We start from the raw sequence: 20,976 nt of genomic DNA, 5'->3' as shown, positions 1-20,976 counted from the left end.
AGCCTAAATCCTGTTTGTTTTCAATGATTAATAAAATACTTTGCTTTAATTTTATATCCGTTTCACAAATTCATACTTAAGCTCTTTCCTGTTTACCTCCAGCCTCATTCCCACTCTCTTCTTATTTACTATGTAAATTCTTTCCACACGTAAGCCTCTCATTCCATGCTTCTTTCTCCTGCTTGGCTACCCCTTCTGACCTCACAATTAGTTGCTGGATATTGAAATGCAGAAGCACGGAGGAAACTGCAGTTTCAAAGGATTGTGGGTCATGAGCAGCACTTCAACATGTGAGGCGAGTTTAAGAGGCACTTAAGGAAGATGATAAAAAAATTAATACCCAAAAGACAATGCTGCCAATTAACACCAGCATGAATAATCTGCAGGCTAATACTGAAATGAATTCCAAGATGTACAACTGTTTAATTATTCCATGAGGTAAAGCTTAACCTGTCATGGAACCAAAACTCCCAATTATTTTCCAGCCCAACCTCTACATCCAGCTTCTCCTCACAAAAAACCACAATGGGTATCTAATTAGGTCCCCTCCAGATGTTGTTGAACTACATCTTCCATCATCCCTCACCAATGACCAAGCTAGCTGAGGCTCATGGGAGTTGTAGTCCAACAACATCCAGAGGGCATCACAGGCTAACCCCGATGCAGATAAACCAATTTAATGGAAGTGCAAGGAAAGATACATACCGTATTTATATTTTTTAAAAGGAGGTGGAAGTCCTGTCCTTAATACCACATCTAGAAAAAAAATGTTGAAAAGGAACATTAACCATTTTCACTTGGATTTAACAAGATACACACAATGGGTAAAATTCAACACTGCACTCTTCCAATTGTTCCATCTGTACAAGCATTTCAGCTTTCCAGGTGGAGCAATCATCCCTCCTTCCCCTGCACACTCTTTTGAGGGTTCTCCCAAGCCCCCCAGAGCCAGTTTGGGGGGGCATGGGGAGAAGATGGGGGAAGCCCCATTTCACAAACAGAAGTTCTTGCCCTGGGCTTCTGCTTTAAGTGAATCCTGCCCACAGTTATTCTCTGTTCTTAGAACCAGTAGCACAATCCTATGCATGTCTACTCAAAAATATGTTCATCTGAGTTCAATGGAGCTTACTCCCAAGTAAGTGTGCACAGGCCTGCAGTCCAAGTCATACAAATCAATGGAACCCAAGTTCCAAGAAAACATGAAGGCTTATAGTGCCACATTAAGTGTACCAAAGGATGTTTGAAATTACAGGTTAAAATCATGCACAATACATCCCAGTATCTGTGAAAAGTCATCATAATCCCATGAATTCCATCCACACTGTTACAGTGGTACCTCGGGTTAAGTACTTAATTTGTTCCGGAGGTCCATTCTTAACCTGAAACTGTTCTTAACCTGAAGCATCACTTTACCTAATGGGGCCTCCTGCTGCCGCCGCGCCACCAGAGCACAATTTCTGTTCTCATCCTGAAGCAAAGTTCTTAACCCAAGGTACTATTTCTGGGTTAGTGGAGTCTGTAACCTGAAGCGTATGTAACTTGAAGCATATGTAACCCGAGGTACCACTGTATATCCATAACTGCAGGAAGCCTTATATGTTACATGTCTCTGAAGCTGAGGGTCCTCTGAAGGATGAGCAATAGAATGGAACCTACGGACGCCTAGAACGTTGTTCATCCAGGCGATGACATAGTAAAAACATAGGAAGTTGCCTTATACCAAATCAGACCATTGGGTCCATCTATCCTAGTATCATGAACACTGATTGGCTACAGCTTTCCAGGGGTTCAGGCAGGAGTTTTTCCCAGCACTACCTAGAGATGCCAGGGATTGAACTTGGTACCTTTTGCATGCAAAGCACTAGGCTACAGCTCTTCCCTGGGGCCTATCAGCATGGGGCAGTCCCCCCCCCCTTTCCCCCCCTGCCACATGTTCCTTCACACACCAAGAAGCACTAGCCAGCCATAACAGTTCCTTACCATTCTTCACAAATTCAATAAACTCTCCGACAGTCTGATCCAGAGTAACATCATGGTACACAACAGGTTTAAAATTACGGTGCTCAAATGAGCGAACAAGACGAACAGTGACAGTAACGTCTTCTGATGACATGTGAGTTATCTAACAAGTACCTGGAAGGCAAAAATGTAATGCAACATAATGAAGGAGCTTGCTTTTGGAAAAAACAAGAGCATAAGGTCCTAGCATTGGGTACAATCAATGTTTCAGTAGCAAGAAACTTCAAGTTCTGTTGTTTATATGTTTAAGATGCATTCCAGCATTGTACATAAAGGATTGTACCCAAAATGCATATTGATATCGAACCAGAACTTTTAAAAATATATATACAAAGAGCAGCCCCTAGGGGCTGACAATTGGCAGGGTTGTAGTAGACAGCAAAGGGGAATTTAACCCATCCCTGCCCTGTGGAATTCTGTATCATTCTTTTGAATCTAGCATTTGCACTGGAAGGATTCCCCTCCGGCACCAATTGAGGATTCTACTCACTTTCAAGTGAACAAAATTTATATACCGCTTGACTGCAATAAAACCTCCAAGCAGTTTACAATAAATAACCTATTGAAACAAATCTAAAATGGTTACTTGCAGGTACTATTGTGTGAATAATATTTATTACATTTCTATACTACCCTCCATGCTCAGATCACAGTGAGGTTTACAATATAAAAACACAAAAATACATAGCATAATAACAAAAAAATACCCCTGCTGTTCAAAAGGCTAGATTGTTTAATCAGGGATTTAGCAAAGTTTTAACAATGTTCATTCTTGTGCCACTTCCAGTGTGTTGTAATACGGTTTGTACTTGTAAACAGATGTCTCATTTACTTGCTGTATCTTATTTGCTAGAATATACTATTTGTCGTTTTAACCATTTAAGTAAAAGGGTGTTTGTTTAAGAATCACATCGGTTGCCCCACCCACTTTTGGTCTGGCACGTTCAGAGCATCATGCAAGCTACACCAAAACCACACGGTGGCATAAATAATGTTTAGTAAAAGTCAAGCAGCGCTGTGTCTAACTAAGACACTTAGTTTTTAGCACCATGAACTGTACGTTTGCTCATAATGCACAAATACAAATGTTGTACTCTCCCAGATACTATGTTTCGTTACACACAATGTACCAGGGCACTGGGGTCGGAGCCACCCAACCCAAATCTCCCTGAGTATCACTCCAAACTCTATTTTTATTTTATTTTATTGGTCTCTTGCTCAATGGTGTAGCGGTGCAGGGACGAAGCACCGCCACTTAGCTCAGAGTGGTGAGATCACCTTATGGCGGGCGCCAATATATAAATAATTGCGTCAATCCTCTGCAAAACCACTATAGCGACCAACCAAAGTGTCAAACAGAATGTGGAGCAATTCTGCGCTTGACCCCATTCTCATGTCAGGCTAGGAAATGTCATTCTTGCTGCTACTGGGAATCCCCTGACCAACTCGCACGACGAATCCCGCTCTCCTCGTCCTCCCCGCACTTTGCCTCACCGGCGCTCCAGGCAAACGCCTTCTCTCCAAACACGTGGCCCAATCTCAGGCAGAGGACTTCCACTTCCTGGTACTTAAACGCCGCGTTTCCCAGGCAGCCTCCACAGCCTCGCCTCCTCTGCAAACGCCTTCCAGGAACTCGCCAACGATTGGCTGTCGCGAGCACATTTCTCCCGCCCTACTGGCGGAGTTGCGTCGCCCACTGGTCCCTTTATAATTGACGGCAACTTTGCCCATAGAGAGAGCAAAACCCATAGCCGGTTAACACTATATGGGAAATATAGAGATATGGAACTTGTAGAAAGCTTAACCTGAAATCTTATATACATACACGTTCTTGAAACTCAGAGAGGTTTACATACGTGTTTCATGTTCTCTGCTTTATTTGGTATTTGCACTGTACAGCGGAATCTGTTGGGAGCTGCCCGGAGTTGCTAGGGAAACCCAGCCAGATGAGCGGGGTATAATTTATTATTATTATTATTATTATTATTATTCACGTTTACATTCGCGTGAAAAGTGTAATCAGAATTTTAAAATGTATTAAAATTGCTTTGCGGTACAGTCCATTCTCCCCATTGTTGCAGGTTGGGGAGAAGGCTGTGGCCAATAGTGGCTTATGACAACCCTGCAGTGTAGCCCACTGTTAATACTGCAAAACGCTCCTTTCGTTGCAGCAAATATTTAATGAACTGAAGTTGCCTTGACACACCCACTTCCAACCCAAATCAACCGCTCAGTTTCATATTAAAATAGTATAATTTACGGTCTACGGAGACGGAAACAATCGTCTCCTTCGGCGAGGCGGGGTCTAGGGCTTGAAGCTGCGCGTTCGACATTCCTTTTCGACTGCAAGCGCTTCTCTTTTCCGCCGGGCGCCCCCTCGCCTAATTACGCTTATTATCCAGAGGCCAGCCTTTAACGTTGATGTACTTCCGGTTCTCGACTAGTCTGTTGGAATACTTTATGTGCGGGTCAAGAATGGGGGAAACCACGCATTGACAGAAACATTTCTCTCAGCATAGTCTGCTGAAAATGACATTTTCTCAGCATAGTCTGCATCTTCAATTAGGGCAATTTCCACGATTTGAAATTGCTAATCAAGAGTTCTTACCCCAGATAATAACCGTAGCTATTCTGAGCATGCAGTTTTGCTTAAGAACATTAAAAAAAAAAAAGCGGCTTGCAAAGTCCACCTAACATAGCATTACGTCTGCAAACGAAAAAACAAGCCAGCAAGCGCTGGACGGTCCACTAATAATCATGGGTGTCTGCTTTTTAAAGTTCGAATTAAGCTCAGGATGGATGCACGCGCACGACTTCCGAAAGTCCACGCCGCTGCTCCTTATGTGCAGCCCGCAGCTTCCTCGACAGACGTGATCGTTGTTGTTGTTTTTCCCCCATCCCCCCAAAATACTTGCTTACTTTAACCTTAATATCCTTATGTATTTTCATCAGCTTTTGCCATGGGCGTAGCCAAAAGAGGGGCAGCTGCCCCCTGCCGAGATCAAATAAAACAATAGGAATACGTACTTAACTAATTGGCCAATCACGTCGGTTCTTTCCCCCCTAACAAAAGTCCTGCCCCTCCCTAACAAAAATACAGTATTGGCCATGGGCCTTTGCCTCACTCGCGAAGAGGGTCTTCAAACAACGTAAGGAACCAGCGAGGTGGACTAGTCTAGTATTTTGGTTATACGTACATCTGTGGCCACCATTGGAGTCAGGCGTTGCCTTTCGCCCGTCAGTCACAGCCGCTTGCCGAATCGCGGTGGGAACAAAGGCCGGCGAGCGCCCGCCCCCTCTCTTCTGATTGGCCGAGCGAGCTGGGCTGATTCGTGAAATAGAGACTCTGGGGCAAGAAGCTGCAACGGGCGCAGTTCAGCCTTTTGTTGCATCAGGAAGAGGTCGCTGCGCGCTTCTGCAACCATGGCACAGGTAAGCCCCCTTCCCTAACAAAAGGGCGCTCTTCCAAGACACCCCACTCCCTTTGCAGGCGCGGCAAGTCTGCTTCTCTTTCGCTAGGCTTTTCTCAGTGTCGGCTTCTGTTTTCTTCGCATTTGTCGGCGGAAGGGTGTTGAGGTCTTGTTCCTGCTTTCTTTCTAGTTGGAAGTGTGTCTTCCACACTTCTCCTTCTGGCCGCTGCCTGATAAATTTCTGTTTTATGTTGCTCCTGCAAGCGCCCACACAAACCCCACCCCGCAATATAGGCGGCCCGGAATGAGGTGGGGGGGTGTCTCTTTCTTTCCTCGTCGGGCAGGAGGAGACATGAAGCGCCCTTGTTCCCCCATTGCAGAGCACGCGCTTGTGCCTTGGTAGGCAGTGCTAAGTTCTCCAGGGGCTTATTCCTCCGCAAAGTTGTGGCCCACTCTTAAAAGTAAGTCGCTACGTCTGAAATAATAGCCAGTGATCATTATAAAACCACAAATATGAAGCGTGTACTAGCCAGGTAAATTCTTAAAAGTTCTTCCAAAGCCGTTACTTTGTATCTTCAGTCATGGTGGTTGAAACTTTTCAGAAGCCAGACTTTCAAGATTTTGCACAGTGGGTCTGCAGTCCTTATGCATAATAGCTTGAAGCTGAGTTCTTGTTTAGAATTGCTAATACTGTACAGGCAGCCTTTTCTTTTCTCTCTCTCTCTCTCTCTCTCTCTCTCTCTCTCCCCCCTCCCATCTGGAACAGGCACTTTTGCCTAACTGATCTAGTGGTTGAAGGATGGGTGATAAAACCTCAGTTTTTATGGTATGTGAGGCTCTTGTGTGAAAGGATTCCTTAGCATGCTGACTGTGGATGCAACGAGAATTTACAAAGTTGGGCCTGGGAAAAAGCATGCAAATGTAGCTGGAGATAATGGCCCTTTGTGGCTTCCGCTGCCAAGAGCATGAGCAGCTTGCTCAAGGTATCCGGCAGCACTTGGTGGCGTGTGCAATGTCTTGGTGAAAGTGGCTTGCAGGAACTTGAACTTGAAAAAAAATTGGGCAACATCGGAGGCAGCCCTCGTAAGTCGTGCTGGAACAGCTTTTCTGCCAAGTGTTAGTAAAGCAACTCATTTTGCAACCTTCCACCCTCAGGATAATTATCAAGCTTCAAATCTCCACACTATTTGCCCAACTAAGTTCCCACACCTTGAATCTTATGCATGCTTGTCTGGGAGTAAGTCCAACTAACCTGGTGGGACTTATTTCAAAGTAAACATGTAAAGGACTGTACCACAGTTCATGAAGCTCTAAAACGTTTGGTGCTAAAATTTATTCTGATTTGGATGAATTATGTTTGCCTACATTAAGTGTACTGAACAGCAGTAAATCCCTTAATTTGAATCCTTTTTCGAAATAGGCAGAGTTTGAAAAAGCTGCAGAAGAAGTCAAGAAGCTGAAGACCCAACCAACAGATCAAGAAATGCTGGATATCTACAGCCATTACAAGCAGGCCACAGTTGGAGATGTAAATACAGGTATGAGTTAACTTCATACTACATTCAAATCCATGCTTAGGGATTGGTCATTGAGCAATCGTTGCTCATTGGGATTGCTCATTGAGCAATTCTTTCATCCTAATCTATTGAGTTATTTCATTGAGAACTATAAACTACTATATACTGAAAGGTAACGGAACTTACACCAGGTAGGTAAAGATCCTATATGCTGTGTGTCCAAATGAGCACCGTAAGTTAAATGTAGGTATATTAACTGTATGTAACACTTGATAGTAAATGTGCTCCCTCAATACAGAGCTCCTTAAATGCCCGGGGCAGCCTTTCAACGAGATCAACTTGCCTTTCATTTCAGACTTGCTCGTTTGCTTGAAAGCAACTTGCAATAGTAAGCAATTTACTTAGCTGCTTGTAACCTCTTTCAAAATCTGCTTCATACCATAAATAGTTAAAAGCATCAGTTGCTACTGCTTGCATACTACCTCCATACTACATAGCATGGAGTCCTGCGATGTGCATAGATTTCATACAACAGCATATAAATAAGTGGATTAAAAAGTAATATTGCAGCAAACATAACTATAGTTTCAGGTACATCATTTCACATCAAGTCTCCCTATTGAGGTGACCATCACGGCTAACTTCTGATACAGCAGCTCCTTTGAAATATGTAATACCTCACATACTTCAAGGAGTGTAGCCAGATTTAGCTGGTTATTATGAAAGAGTAGAAACTTCGAGTGGGATGTAACTTGCAGTAGTGCCTGCAGAAATGTTCTACATTTCAAAGGCCTAGTCAGGACGAGTTGTCCGATCCTTGCAGAGCTTCCATGTTCTAAGTGAAGCATTTTACCCAATCCAGTAGTTCAGGGCATTGCTTAACTTATTGGCGTCCTAGTCTAACTGACTCTCAAGAGCTTTGGGCTAGGAGCACTTGCAGCTCTGAAAGATACTTGCGACAAAGCTTGCTCTGATTTGCACACAACTCAAAACAAAATGCCTTTTCTGTGAGGGTCCTTGGCATAGAACTCGTGAAACTGCTGTGAGAATGGCAACTATAAACTGTTCCAATGGAACTTGCTATAAGTTTGAGCGACTGCCTTTAGAAGCTACAACCAGATCCTCTTTACCCCTCTCCACAACCCTTGCTCAGTATTGCAGTACAACAGTTAAGCAGGATATGAATGTGTCTGCTGCTCTGGATGTGTTGCCATGTTGGCACTCCAAGTATCCTATTGGACGAGTGTTCAGAAAGTGAATTCCAAAAGGATAGGTTGGGCCACTTTTAGTTGGCTGGAGCTGAGATAGCAGACCATTGCACAGCTAGACTAGGGTTCGCATAACAGCCTAGTATTACGCTTGGGTTTCATCTTTCAAGAGGAAGGTGAAACGATCAGATTCGCTAGTCGAGGACAGAAGCACCTATTTGGTATCTTACAACTAAAAGCACACCTGCAGAGTCTTCATGTTGCACTGGATAGCACTGTTTGGGGCGGGGGGGGTTAATATTTAGATATCCTTTGCAGGAGTATCAATAAGTAGCTGAAGTCAGGTTGGGGTGTCCTACAAGCAACTATTCAGAAGAGCCCTAAAGATGCTTGGGAAGTTAAAGTTAAAGCCCCTCGTGCAAACACAACTTTTGTACTGATCACGAGAATGACTCGTTGCTCTTAGAGGCCATTCATGTTGCCACAGCTGGTACCCTGATCTACCAACCTACTTGGTGGTTCAACCTACAGTGGTACCTCGGCTTAAGAACTTAATTCATTCTGGAGGTCCGCACTTAACCTGAAACTGTTCTTAACCTGAAGCACCACTTTAGCTTATGGGGCCTCCCTCTGCCGCTGTGTGATTTCTGTTCTCATCCTGAAGCAAAGTTCTTAAACCGAGCTACTATTTCTGGGTTAGCGGAGTCTGTAACCTGAAGCATCTGTAACCTGAAGTACTACTGTATTGGGTAACTCCGAATGCAGGGAAGTTAGCTGAAAAGGGAGTCCAGTTTCAGTACGTAAAACTGGATGGAAAGTCTAGGCATAATTCTGCTGTTTCTGTAGCTTGTGTGTGTTTTGGAGGATGGGGAGGGGAGAGAGGCTTGGTAGATGAATAAAGGATAGCATACTGGTTCTTGATAATGGGACCAACCAGAAGACTGACATAAGTGCCCTTGTTTTATTTTGCAACAGTGTGATTACTGATGGACATGCTGCAGGAGGGAGATCTGAAACACTTGGCTAATTGCCTACGCTTCCAGTGCCAGCAGTGCAAGGGTCAGGCAGTAGCTTAGCTTCCCTCTGGGATGACAGTGCCAACTAGAGCTAAAGGTCACCCAGTACCTTGCAAGCAGCTGGTTTTCATGAATAGCCCCATTGCCAATCCTGGAGTAAAAATGATAGGGCTGTGTTTGCATGGAATTCATTCTGAAATGCTAATCATAGAACTTGAGCACAATACATTTGTTTATGTATGCCCCACCCCTCTCCAGCCACTCCTAAAGCACAGGCATGGAAAGTAGGTCAAAAGGCAATATTTGACCATCCTGGGCCTTCAGGCAAGTCCTTCTAAAAGAGCAGTCAAATACGGACAAACCTACTACACCAAATGCTGGTGTTCAGTAGATTGCCAAGGAAACAAAGGCTGCTCTGGTACAGTAGCCACTGCACTAGGCCAAGGCACAAATGGTTAACTGTTACAAATGGTTAACTGGAAGCCAGATGAGAAGTTGCTGGCTCAGAGTTCATTCGATCCTTTGGAGGATGCTGTCTCTTTTCATACAGGGTGGCTGTATAAAGATTACTGGAAATATATGTGAACTTATTCAGATGCTTGAGGTTCACTATATAAATGCAAAATAACACGGTACGATGGAGATTGTGATCGGTTCCCAAAAAAACAGAATCGCTTGGAGCCAAAAGGAAGAGGCCGTCTGTTCCAGGTGAACATTTCCGCAATGGAATCTGCCCCTGTATCTCTGTGTACCATAGAGTAGCTAGTTGGGTAGATCAGAGAAGAGAGTGCCAGAATATTGTCTTCCTTATTGCTGAAAAGGATCCTCCTTGTAGATGGAAGTGGAACAACCAATATGGCAGCAGTGGTCCCAAAGTGAGCATCAAGTAACTACCAGAGCTTGCTCCTGAGATGTTCTGTGCATTTTCTGTCCCAGGGAATGGTTGTCTTAAGTGTCCTTGGATATATATATAGAGAGAGAGAGAGAGAGAGAGAGAGAGAGAGAAATCTATCTTTTCGGATCTTTTTCATTTCCAAATGGAATATTGCAACACATATGGCATGCAGTTTGCATGAAAATGTAGGGTGATTCCCTAATGTCAAACCACAGGGCATTGCACCCTGCATGAGATTGAGCAAGTTGTCTACCATTAAAATTAGTTGTGAATTGATGAGTCAGTTTCTGATAGGTGCAGCCAGTATGGGCACATTTATCTTAACATCTAGGCTGCCTAACTTGGCAACACAGGCTTCCTACCTTATGGAAGAACAAATATGCAGGCACTTCTGTTGATGTGTTAGTGAGTTGAGTTAGATGATCCAAAGGAAACTTGCTCATCTTGGTTCAGGGGGCTCCATTGTAGGCAATACGGTGCTTATTTTGCCGTCTCTCCAGCACTTGGTTATCCTGGATCCGAGAATATGGGTTGGCTTTTAGGTTGCACATTAAACCATGTATAAGAAATCATTTTGAACAATGATTAGTAAATACCCTTCATCCAGGAACAAACATGCCATGTTGACTGAACAATCCTTGGATTAAAGCTGTCCTTCAAAAGTTGAGAGGCAGCAACTTTGCTATCATTAGCAACTCTTCAGGGGAGTACCTCTAGATTGGATATCAACTTTAGAAAAACAGCTAGAATCAGCACACAGCAAAATGTGATCTATCCTAATGGAAACTCAGAGTTAACAAACAACTTACTATACAATGAACAAAAACATGCAGGAAGTAAATATTTGGCAGGCTTAAAGCTTTTTAACAAGCAGGACTAAACTTCTGTTTCTAGGCTGCAAAAAACAAACAAAAATAATAAGTAACAAAGGGATGCCAACATCTATACCCCAACCATGCTGTTGCCTCTTAAATCTAAATGGGAAGCTTAAGATAAATAAGACACTGACTGGTCAGGATCGTGATCATCTTTATTTTTAAGAAGTTGCACCTGCAAGTTCATGCAGTTTGACTTTGTTTGTATACCCAAAGTGATCTCTTGTACTGTGGGGGGAAAGCAAGGCTGTTTCATTACTATGTTAAAATGTCACTGTTTCAGACCGTCCTGGGATGCTTGATTTCAAAGGGAAGGCCAAGTGGGATGCCTGGAATTCCTTGAAAGGTAAGCCTTAAGTGTAACAGCAAATACAACTCAATTGCTATCAAATCACTGGGATGGCTGACTGAACTTAATCTCACCCATAGATCAACATTACTTGCCTTAACTCTAACAGTTCATTCCTTCAGCTTTATGGCCTTCCTTTAAGCCCTTAGTTTCAGTGTCACAAAAGCTGGCTATACTGCAGCTGTTTCATGTTTCCACATGTGCACAGATGTGCTGGTGTCAATGGATGCAGTGGGGGGAGGGTATCTGTGTTGAAACTCCTCCTAGCAGGCTGTTTCAGCACCTTTAAAATTGCCAAGAGTCGTCTTTTATAGATTCATAGCTCTGTACCTGAGAAGCTAGGAGGTTCCTTCGGCCAAAACACATAACTTGCAGGGTGTACATGGGAGTCAAGGTTGCTTGTTGCTTTCCTTTCCCCCACCTTATCCATTTTAAGGGATCATGATCTCCACCACTTAATCTAGTTTCAACATACAGCTGGGCCATCTTTTAGACTGAATTGACTATTCGTGTTCACAGGCCGCTGAAGTAAAGGTAAACCTACCATACAGTTATGTAACAAATGGGCACAGAGGAGTCCTTGCTTGGGTGACTAGGGCGAGGGAGGCAGGCTGATACCATAGATCTAGCATGGGTTGAACACTACTTCATGTTTTATCTCTGCTCACATGCATAATCCTTTTTCTCTTTCAGGAATGTCCAAAGAAGATGCAATGAAAGCATATATTAAAAAAGTGGAAGAGCTGAAGGAAAAATATGGAATGCAATAAACCCCTTTCCTGCATGCCTTAAAATGGAATCATGCCTTACTCTACTAACTTAAACTGTGTTACACAATATGGCAGTGCCAAGACTTGATGCCACTTTCTATAATTAATAGCTGTGTAAATTTACTTCTAACGGTTTGTATAATAAACACTATCAAATTCACTTGTTGGTAGTCTCGTGGATCTCGTGGATCAGGAGGAGTCCATTACTGTGCATGGTACCTGCACAAGTTGCATAGAGGACCACTAGTATAGAGGCTGGCCTCTGTCTGGCTCTCCAGCAAGGATGGCAGGATACCGTTGAAATATCTGAAGCCAGCCACAGACTGCTTTTAGCTGGAGTCCCTTGGCGCTTCCCTTCTTTGTCCCTTGGCCAGTCATTAAGAGCTGCTCAAGTGCTTCCAGTGCTGGGGCAGACATTGCTTCACAATTCCAAGTCTCTTGCCCATCTTGTGCGTGAACAAACAGCGAGACACTCCACTGGTCAGAAAAGTGGCAAGTTCAAACCACAAAAGCTAAGGAGCCTTGTTCTTGATGTAAGATTGGAAGTGCATTGCAAATATTGTTGTCTGTATGCAGCTTATAAAACTTGTAGGTCCCAAGCAGAATGATGCCGCACTTACTGTAGTTGAACAATGCAGCCAGTGTGGGGCACACCTTCAATAAAAAGGTAAAGGACCCCTGACAGTTAAGTCTAGTCGCAGACGACTCTGGGGTTGCAGCTCTCATCTCCCTTTACAGGCTGAGGGAGCTGACGTTTGTCCGCAGACAGTTTTTCCGGGTCATGTGGCCAGCATGACTAAGCTGCTTCTGGCGCAGCGGAACACCCGAAACCAGAGCAGCGCATGGAAACTCCATTTACCTTCCCACCGGAGCAGTACTTATTTATCTACTTGACTTTTTGGCGTGCTTTCGAACTGCTAGGTTGGCAGGAGCAGGGACCGAGCAACAGGAGCTCACCCCGTCCCAGGGATTCGAACCGCTAGCCTTCTGATCGGCAAGCCCAAGAGGCTCAGTGGTTTAGACCACAGCGCCACACACATCCCTACACCTTCAATAGCAGCTGTACAAATAATGTAGTGTAAAGCACTGGAGGGAAGTTCAACAACGCATGATTTGAAACGTGTCTCCTACATGAGCATTTCAGCTTCCCCTATGCACTCTTCTGGGAGTTTTGTAGAATCATGGAATTGTAAGGGACGCTGATGACCATGTAGTCAAATTCCCTGCAATGCAGAAATATGAAGCTGTCAAACCTGCAACCGTAGTGTTGTTAGCACCTCTCTCTAACTAGCTGGGCTATATCTATGCTCCCTCCACGCCTCCATAGCTGGTTTCAAGAGGAGCAGAAGGAAAACCCATATTGTGAGAGCCCTTGTGCAGTCCTTCTGCTTATGAGATGCATTAGGCATATTCCCCTCAAGTTGTTTGGAAAATACTAGAAGTGATATCAAGCTGCTCCATACCTGGAGTTAGACCCACTGAAATAAATGGGCTGATTTTGTTAGATTGCATTGGCTTCAGGGAGTCTGCTCTGAGCAGCACTTGATGTTGCCCTATGATCTAGCTTTGGATGTTGCCCTATGATCTAGCTTCAAATAGCAAAGATGACCCTTCAGTACAGGATGGGGGAAGCCAGCTTAATCCCTTGGATGCAGGCATAGTCTTTGAAAACTGCCTATTCACAGGCGGTCTTCGACTGTGTGTCACCTTAAAGGCTTAGTATCTTCCACAGGTTTCATTCAAACAAGTGCCAGCACAAGGGACCCCAAGACAAGCAGTGAAATGGTGTGAAGGTGGTTTTGGGCAGAGCAGAGCCATGGCCCTGAGACATGGCAGCCTGTATTGTATTGGGACAGGGCCAGATTTAGGTTTGATGAGGCCCTAAGCTACTGAAGGTAATAGGGCCCTTTATATGTCCAGCTGCCCTTTGTCAACAACAAATTGTCGCTGTTTTTTGTGTTGAATATATGCTATATGGTAATTTATGGACCCAATACATATCTAAAGCCATTTGCACATAACAGATAGGAGCCTACACAACACAAAACACTGTTGCTGTATGTAGGTTTTATTTTATTTGTTTATCTTATATTTTGGAAATGTACATCCAGTTGTTTTTTTTCCTTTAAATTTTTTGGGGGCCCTAAGCTATAGCTTCTTTAGCTTATACGTAAATCCGGCACAATAGGGAAGATTCCTAAATCCTACTATGGGCAACAATCTAGGTGATGCTTCTAGGACAATGAGGTGTTCCCCGCTGCAATTTTGAGAAGCAAATTGGGTCATAACTCAAAGATGAGCTGCAAAGCCTATCCTGGTCACCAGATGGAGCCAAATAACTCTTAATGTAGGCGATTTGGACGCCCTTGCCTACTCTTGGCAACTAAAGTTCTTAACTGCAACTACTGTTTTTTACAGGGTATTCAAGCAGTATCTGTTACAATATTCAATTGGAAGGATTAAGTAGAACCTTTTCACTCCTAAAGCTAGTGTGTGCTGCTCAAAAACCTTGCTGGTTCAGCTCAGATTTGTTTTATCTGTTTGGAGGTAGCCAAAAGAACCTGAAGCTTAGTGGAATCAAGAGCGAAGAACTAAGGCTGGCAGGCTTCGTACAGGAGCAGGTAAGAAGGCCTAAGCTGGATCATATCAGAGTAGACTTGGAATTCCATGATGCCTGTTAACACTGAATGCTGACTCTCCTTGAGTAGCTGCTGGGACCAAAAGAAGTTCCCAGGCCCTGCTCCTTAGAGCTCTGCAGGTAAAATGAGCAGAAGTGTGCTACTTGGACCAAGCCTTTCCAGTTAAAAGCTATAAAAAACATATCCTGTGAGAAGGCTAAGCTACATACACAAATGAAGTCTGGCTATGTGTTGTTTTCCTCATGGATGTGTGTGTTATGTGCTTCAGAAGACAAGTACAGTCATACCTTGGTTCTCAAACGGAATGCTTCCAGAAGTCTGTTCGACTTCTGAAAACGTTCAAAAACCAAGGCGCGGCTTCCAATTGGCTGCAGGAGCTTCCTGCACTCAATTGGAAGCCGCAGAAGCCGCGTCGGACATTAGACTTCCAAAACAAGTTCACAAAACTTCACTCACTTCTGGGTTTGCGGCATTCAGGAGCCAAAACATTCGAGTCATGAGGCGTTCAAGAACCAAGGTACGGCTGTACAGGGGTTGGGTCTTTTTTTCCTTCCTAAAAAATGCTGTTCTCCATCTCAGGTGTTTAAGATTTCTCCTATGGAAGAAAATCTATAGTTCCCATATCTTTTTCCTTTGGGAGATGGGATGGAAAATAGTAGTTGTGGGTAGGTGGGCTATTTTCAGCAAAAAAGGAGGAAAGGGGAGAGGATCTTTTTCCTTATCACCTACTTTTCTGAGGCTGAGTGTTGCCTTGAGAGGGGAGTCACAAGCTAGATGTGACTCAAGGATTTGTTTCTAAACAAATAAAAACTTATCTCTTGAGTGCGTATAGGGGTCTATACCATGACACAACAACAGCCTCTTGCCAGACATTAAAAAACAAACCCTTGCACTATTTATACCATTGCTAGATATGCTTTGAAAATGGCCTTATTTGTGGATTTGAAGAGCTCCTGCTACAACTCTTGAAGGTTGATTAAGCTGCCACTTTGCCTGCTCAGCCTAGAACAGGGGTCTGCAACCTGCGGCTCCGGAGCCGCATGTGGCTCTTTTACACCTTTGCCGCGGCTCCGGGGCGGATACTAGCAAGGGGAGGAGGCGCATTGTGCGCCCTGACACTCCCCACTGTGGCGGGCGCTGTACTGGCTGTGACGTCACATGGGGGCGGTGCGTGCATTAGTCACGCACCGTCCCGACGTCACCTTCCCGCCCGCTGTCAGATCAGAGTGCAGCGGCGCGCATGTTTGCGGCTCCCAGGTTTTTTTTCTTCGGAAACGGGTCCAAGTGGCTCTTTTTGTCTTAAAGGTTGCAGACCCCTGGCCTAGAAGAAAATCTGATAACTGGGCAGACTCTTGTTTTTATGGATGCATTGTAACAAAGGATGCCAATCTGAACTTTTTCTACAGTTTATTTCTGTTGATCACAGTATCACTGCAGTTGGCACTACTTCATATGAAAAGAGGCCCCTATTCTGACCCTGTTACTATTCCTTAACTTAAATGTGACCTAGAAAATGTAAGTAAATATCCTGACCTAATACTTAATGTAATGGTCAGCACACACAATCCTGTGTTACCAGAAAACGTTAATTGCCATTTCCTGTAAGAAATAATTGGGTTCAGCATAGGCAGTGCCATCTTTCTCCAAAGGTAAAGTAATGATTCAGGAAACATACAATCAACAGTCATGTCTCACTTGGGTCATGTCCTTCCAACTTCAGACTTGGTAAACAGACAGTAACTTGTAGGAATAAACAATAGTACAATGAATAAATGAAGTATAACAGTCAGGAAGATCCTGCCTCTCCCCAGTTATGTTGGTCCAAAATTATACTTAAACCCCATATTTAAGTTGGTTGGGATTCTGGGAAGTTCACAACATCAGGGACCCACTTTTCACACCACAATCTCAAGAATAAACTAACAGATCAAGAAACAGGTGAGAGACACTGTAGTTGTGCTGCTATAGAATATCAACAGATGGAGCTTAACACACAAGGCACAGATCTTTGGTTCTGATTGATTCAAAACAAATACATGTGTCCCCCCCCCCTTTTTTTTTTTTTAGGGTGGATACTACAGCAAATCATATCCACTCTAGGATTTTAGATAGATAAGGATCCTTGGGGGGAGGATCATTTCACCTTTATGATCAAGCTATGTACTACATGATTTGCTGCCTATTATTATTATTTTATTTATTATTAGTGCTTTTTACTGGGGGGCTGCAGGGGTATGCATACTCCTAAACATTTTGTGAATCTAAGTTTGGTCTCACTGAGGGGCAGTATTTCAATATGAGTAGGAAAATGAGAGTACCCCTAAACATTTTTTTAGGAAAAAAGCACTGATTGATTATTTTATTTATTTATTTAATTTCTGTATGTAAACAGGCTGCCTTAAGCAGCATCCATATGCTCTCTCCATTTTATTTCATGTAAGAAACCAACCTTTATTCCTCTGTTTTGTGAACTTCATTATTGGGTGTAAGGTTAAAGGCAGAAGCACATATTCATAAACGGACACATACGAACTTCACCCAAAGGTCCCAAAGCTCTTCAAAACTGAATGGATTCACCTGTACACCTTGTATCTGCAAGTGTCTCCACTGTTGGGGAAAAATTGACTGCTGTGCAATGAATGACTTTCAGAGCTGCACATTGCAAGAGTTCTCTATAAGAGTTGAGCGCACACAGTTCTAGAGCTGGCTCACAGATGTACTGATGCCTTTGAAGCAAATTTGCCCTGGAATGTATCTAAAACTGTTAAACACTCCAAATCTCTCTTCTCTTTCTCTTTCAACCCCCTGTATCTTTTGAGTTTCAGATCATCATATTGTTTCGCAATACATTGGCTGACTAGCTTTGTTTTGCACAGAACCCCTTCCACTGGACATCCTGTTTTTCCATTACAAGCTCTGCTTCAAAAAAGGCCAAACTATCTTGCAGTGTTGAAGTGAGTCAACATGATGAGCCCTTCTTTCAGTCTCAGCCCTTGTAGTTGAGCAAGTTTTTCTATCATGCCTCTATTCTACACTGATATAACCTTATATAAGCCCGTAACCTTATATTTATCTCATTTGTGTGTGCTATGAAAGGGCACATTCAAAAATTTGTACAGTGGTACCTTGGTTTTCAAACGTCTCGGAAGTCAAACATTTCGGTTTTCAAACACCGAAAACCTGGAAGTAAATGCTTCCATTTTCAAATGCACCTTGGAAGTCGAATGGTTTCCTCTGGGTTGTTGTTTTTTTTCAATTTCCTCTATTGAATTTGCAGGCCGCCCTTTGAGCCTCAGTTTTCGAACGTTTGGGAAGTGAAAGGGTCTTTCGGAATGGATTACGTTTGGCAACCGAGGTATCACTGTATTTTCTACAGCATCTGAAGGAAAGGACGGGGAACAATGATTTGGGATTATGGGAGTTGTAGTCCAACATCATCTGGTCCCGTATCTCCCACCTAAAAGACTGCAAATGTCATCTCAGCCCCAAATGTATTTTGGTGGCACTCTTTTCAAGCACCACTTTCTTTTCTCTCTGCCCCAGCATTAAAATAGAACTTTATAATACGGGCCTACCTTACAAGACTGTTGTAAAAATGAATGAGGTGACCATAAATCATGCTGAACACTTTGAATGTGCTAAGGTATGCTTAATCAAGATGAGGCAGCTGTTTTAAAGTGTTGTCTTACATCTCTCATTATGCAGAGTCAAACCACTGGACTATCTAGGTTTGTATTTTCTACTTGGGCGCACAGTGCCTCTCCACAAAGCCTTTCCCAGTACACCTACCTGAGATCCTTTTAACTAGAGATGCCACAGATTGAAACATGGTCTCACCCTGAACTGTGAGCCTTCCACTTGGTTTGGCGTATTTCCTTGGTGGGGTTGCGAACTGCCCTAATCACACTCTTAAAACGCTAGATTGCTATGTTTTCAAGACAAAGCTTGGACTTTGACAGCAGACTCTGATAAAGTTGGATGTTTTTCCTTGTGATTCACATGCTGCAATCTTTTCAAAGCAGTAACGACTTTATCAAATATAATGAGAGAGTGCAAAAGTTCGCTGTTTTATTATTCTGGCTAGGAGCTTCCTTACTTTTATGTGGAGTAACTATAACACTATCAGATCTCAGGCATGTAAAATTGGAGACCTTTAGCCCATTCCCTGACTTTATACAAGGCTGTATACAATCCCCTAAGGTGTGCTGCAGAGGACTATATCTGCTGTATTTCACTCTACTAACTGCTGTTTCAGTTGATCTTGAAAACTAGCTGCTGCTCTCAGAAAAGAGACTTGACTCCTAATTTGTGACATAGTCCAAAGGGAGCATGAAACAAGAAAATAGCTGACCAGCACTACAAGTACATGAAATCCCAATAAAGTAGATTTCTTTCCATTTTGTTTTTTCTTCCACATAACCTGATTTAGTCAATGAAACAGTCACCAAGTACGAAACAATATTGGCCTTCGAATGCAGAAATATGGAATGATCAGGGAAAGCATGTGGATGACAGCTTGCAAGAAATAACATTTCACAGTGCTGGTGCAAATACTGCGTGGGCAATTATCAAACACAAGAAGATAGCTTTTTAAATGTTGAGAGCTATAGATTTCAGAACAAGAAAGAAACTGAGGATATACACTTTACATGGAAATGACAGCACAGACAAATCAATAAGCCCACCACCCTGCTCCAACAATCAATTCACTGCAAGGGTGAGCAGCAAGAGAGTAAGAAGGATCCTCTGTCCACCCTGCCTCCCTTATTTTGCTCAGCAATGCCTTGATAGCTGCAGGCAGTGAACATAAGAAGGACTTGAGGGTACAAATATGTTAGAGCATCAGCCTTCAATCATCCTAGCATGCCAATGCCAGTTTAACTGCAAGCATGTGCAGTCTACCCCAGGCAAGAAGCTGGCATTGGATCCAGTTTTCACAGGCTGCTCAGAGCTGCTCAACTGGCATTTATCTTCTTGTGTTTTTCTTATGTTAAATGTTGTGCAATCATTGCTGGGAGATCCCTACTGTGAGTAAGAACTCCCAGAGAGAGTGCATGCGTGCGCGCGTGCTGTGTTCATCTGTTGGGGGGGGAGTGTCTAGTGACACCTCTAAAACAAACAAAATGGAGGCGATATGCTTCTCTCAGTGGCAATAACACTTCTGAATACCAGTTGCTGGAAACCACAGGACAAGGGAATGTTACTGGGCTCATGTCCTACTTGCAGGCTTCCCATGGGCATCTGGTTAACCACTGTGAGAACAGGATGCTGGACTAGATGGGCCTCTGGCCTGATCCATCAGGGCTCTTCTTATGTCCTTAGGATTATTTCAGAAGCTTTTTTGTGACACGTTATCCCCAATTGACTGGTGCACTTTCAAAAGGTGACCTTGGATGATAATGAAATGCAACCTGTTGCTGTTGTCGGCCTTTCTCTGTCTCAGGAGAAAGTGGAGAAGCGTGCCTTTGGGGGTGAAGTCAAACTGTTGCAGGGTTGCAATGCAGGCTGTAGAGACTAATACCTGTATGGAAGAGACATGTTTTGTTGCAGCTGAGGCAGATGAAGGTGTCTGGTTTTGCTTCCCTCATACAAACCTGCTTGGGTTTTGAGACCTTTGGGGGAGGCCCTTCTCCCAATCTCCACCTGAGAGAATGTGGGAAAGGGCCATCTTGGTGGTAGCAACTCCAGAACTTCCTCCCTGAGGAAGCTAGCCTGGCTCTCTTTGTTGTCCTTCCATTGGCAGGTGAAGACCTTGTTCCAACAGGCTTTTTGCCAAGTGACTGCTTTTAATGAAAGGGCTGGTGCCCTGCTGCTTTTTATCACAATTGTTGGTATTTTTAAAACACGTGTTACAAAAACGCTTGTTTTTTATTGTTTTTTTCTACGTTTTTAGTGATCCCCCCCCCCTTTGTAAGCCACCTTGAATCCCGTCAGGAGCAAAAATGGGGTACAAATAAGTTGTTGTTACTGACAAATTGACAAACTGTACTCCAAGTCTTGTTTTGTTTGCGGTTATTGCCCTGCTGTGAAAAAAACCAATAAAATGCCTATTTCACAGAGGAAGGAAGCACAACTTAGGTCGCCCTGAAAGAGGCGGCTTGGAGCACTCCAGGTCACCTGCGCATGTAAGCGCGCAGAAAACAGCGAATCCCCCCGGAAAAGGCGATCCGTGGAGATCTGCGTGGATCCCTGCCACCCGCGGCGACCCAGGAGGGGACCCTGCACTTCTGCCGCGGCCCAGGCGAGGGCGGCGGTTGTGCCCCCGGCGGCCCTTCCCT

The 20,976-nt window shown here is 43.8% G+C and overlaps 2 protein-coding genes across 6 annotated transcripts in view; one reads left to right on the top strand and one right to left on the bottom strand.

The window, feature by feature from the left end:
• Positions 1-4,443, bottom strand: part of LOC308479111 (UPF0538 protein C2orf76 homolog) — a 29,936-nt gene extending 25,493 nt beyond the window's left edge. Inside the window, exons 1-4 of one of the 5 annotated variants that reach the window (XM_081009582.1) lie at positions 4,280-4,442; positions 3,514-3,780; positions 1,981-2,133; positions 706-756 (exon numbers count right to left, since the gene is read on the bottom strand). In XM_081009582.1, the coding sequence (XP_080865708.1) occupies positions 706-756; positions 1,981-2,113 (184 nt within the window). In that variant the 5' untranslated portion in view covers positions 2,114-2,133; positions 3,514-3,780; positions 4,280-4,442. The other 4 variants (XM_081009585.1, XM_081009583.1, XM_081009584.1 and 1 more) reach the window with 4 other exon arrangements.
• Positions 4,444-5,321: 878 nt separating this feature from the next.
• Positions 5,322-12,219, top strand: DBI (diazepam binding inhibitor, acyl-CoA binding protein). Its single transcript, XM_081009641.1, has 4 exons — positions 5,322-5,451; positions 6,850-6,967; positions 11,224-11,286; positions 11,983-12,219. The coding sequence occupies exons 1-4, from the start codon at positions 5,443-5,445 to the stop codon at positions 12,057-12,059; spliced, it is 267 nt and encodes an 88-aa protein (XP_080865767.1). The 5' UTR covers positions 5,322-5,442; the 3' UTR covers positions 12,060-12,219.
• Positions 12,220-20,976: the final 8,757 nt, after the last annotated feature.

The sequence above is a fragment of the Podarcis pityusensis genome (genome assembly GCF_964106645.2).
Source record: "Podarcis pityusensis genome assembly, chromosome: 1".
Taxonomy (NCBI): domain Eukaryota; kingdom Metazoa; phylum Chordata; class Lepidosauria; order Squamata; family Lacertidae; genus Podarcis; species Podarcis pityusensis.
Note: the sequence above shows the minus strand (reverse complement) of the source record. Positions and strands in the feature narration are given on the sequence as shown.

Bases quoted from the DNA above. Each gene is read 5' to 3' on its own strand.
- DBI (XM_081009641.1), top strand. The intron at 6,968-11,223 runs GTATGAGTTAAC...TCACTGTTTCAG, and splicing joins AGTTGGAGATGTAAATACAG to ACCGTCCTGGGATGCTTGAT. The intron at 11,287-11,982 runs GTAAGCCTTAAG...TTTCTCTTTCAG, and splicing joins TGCCTGGAATTCCTTGAAAG to GAATGTCCAAAGAAGATGCA.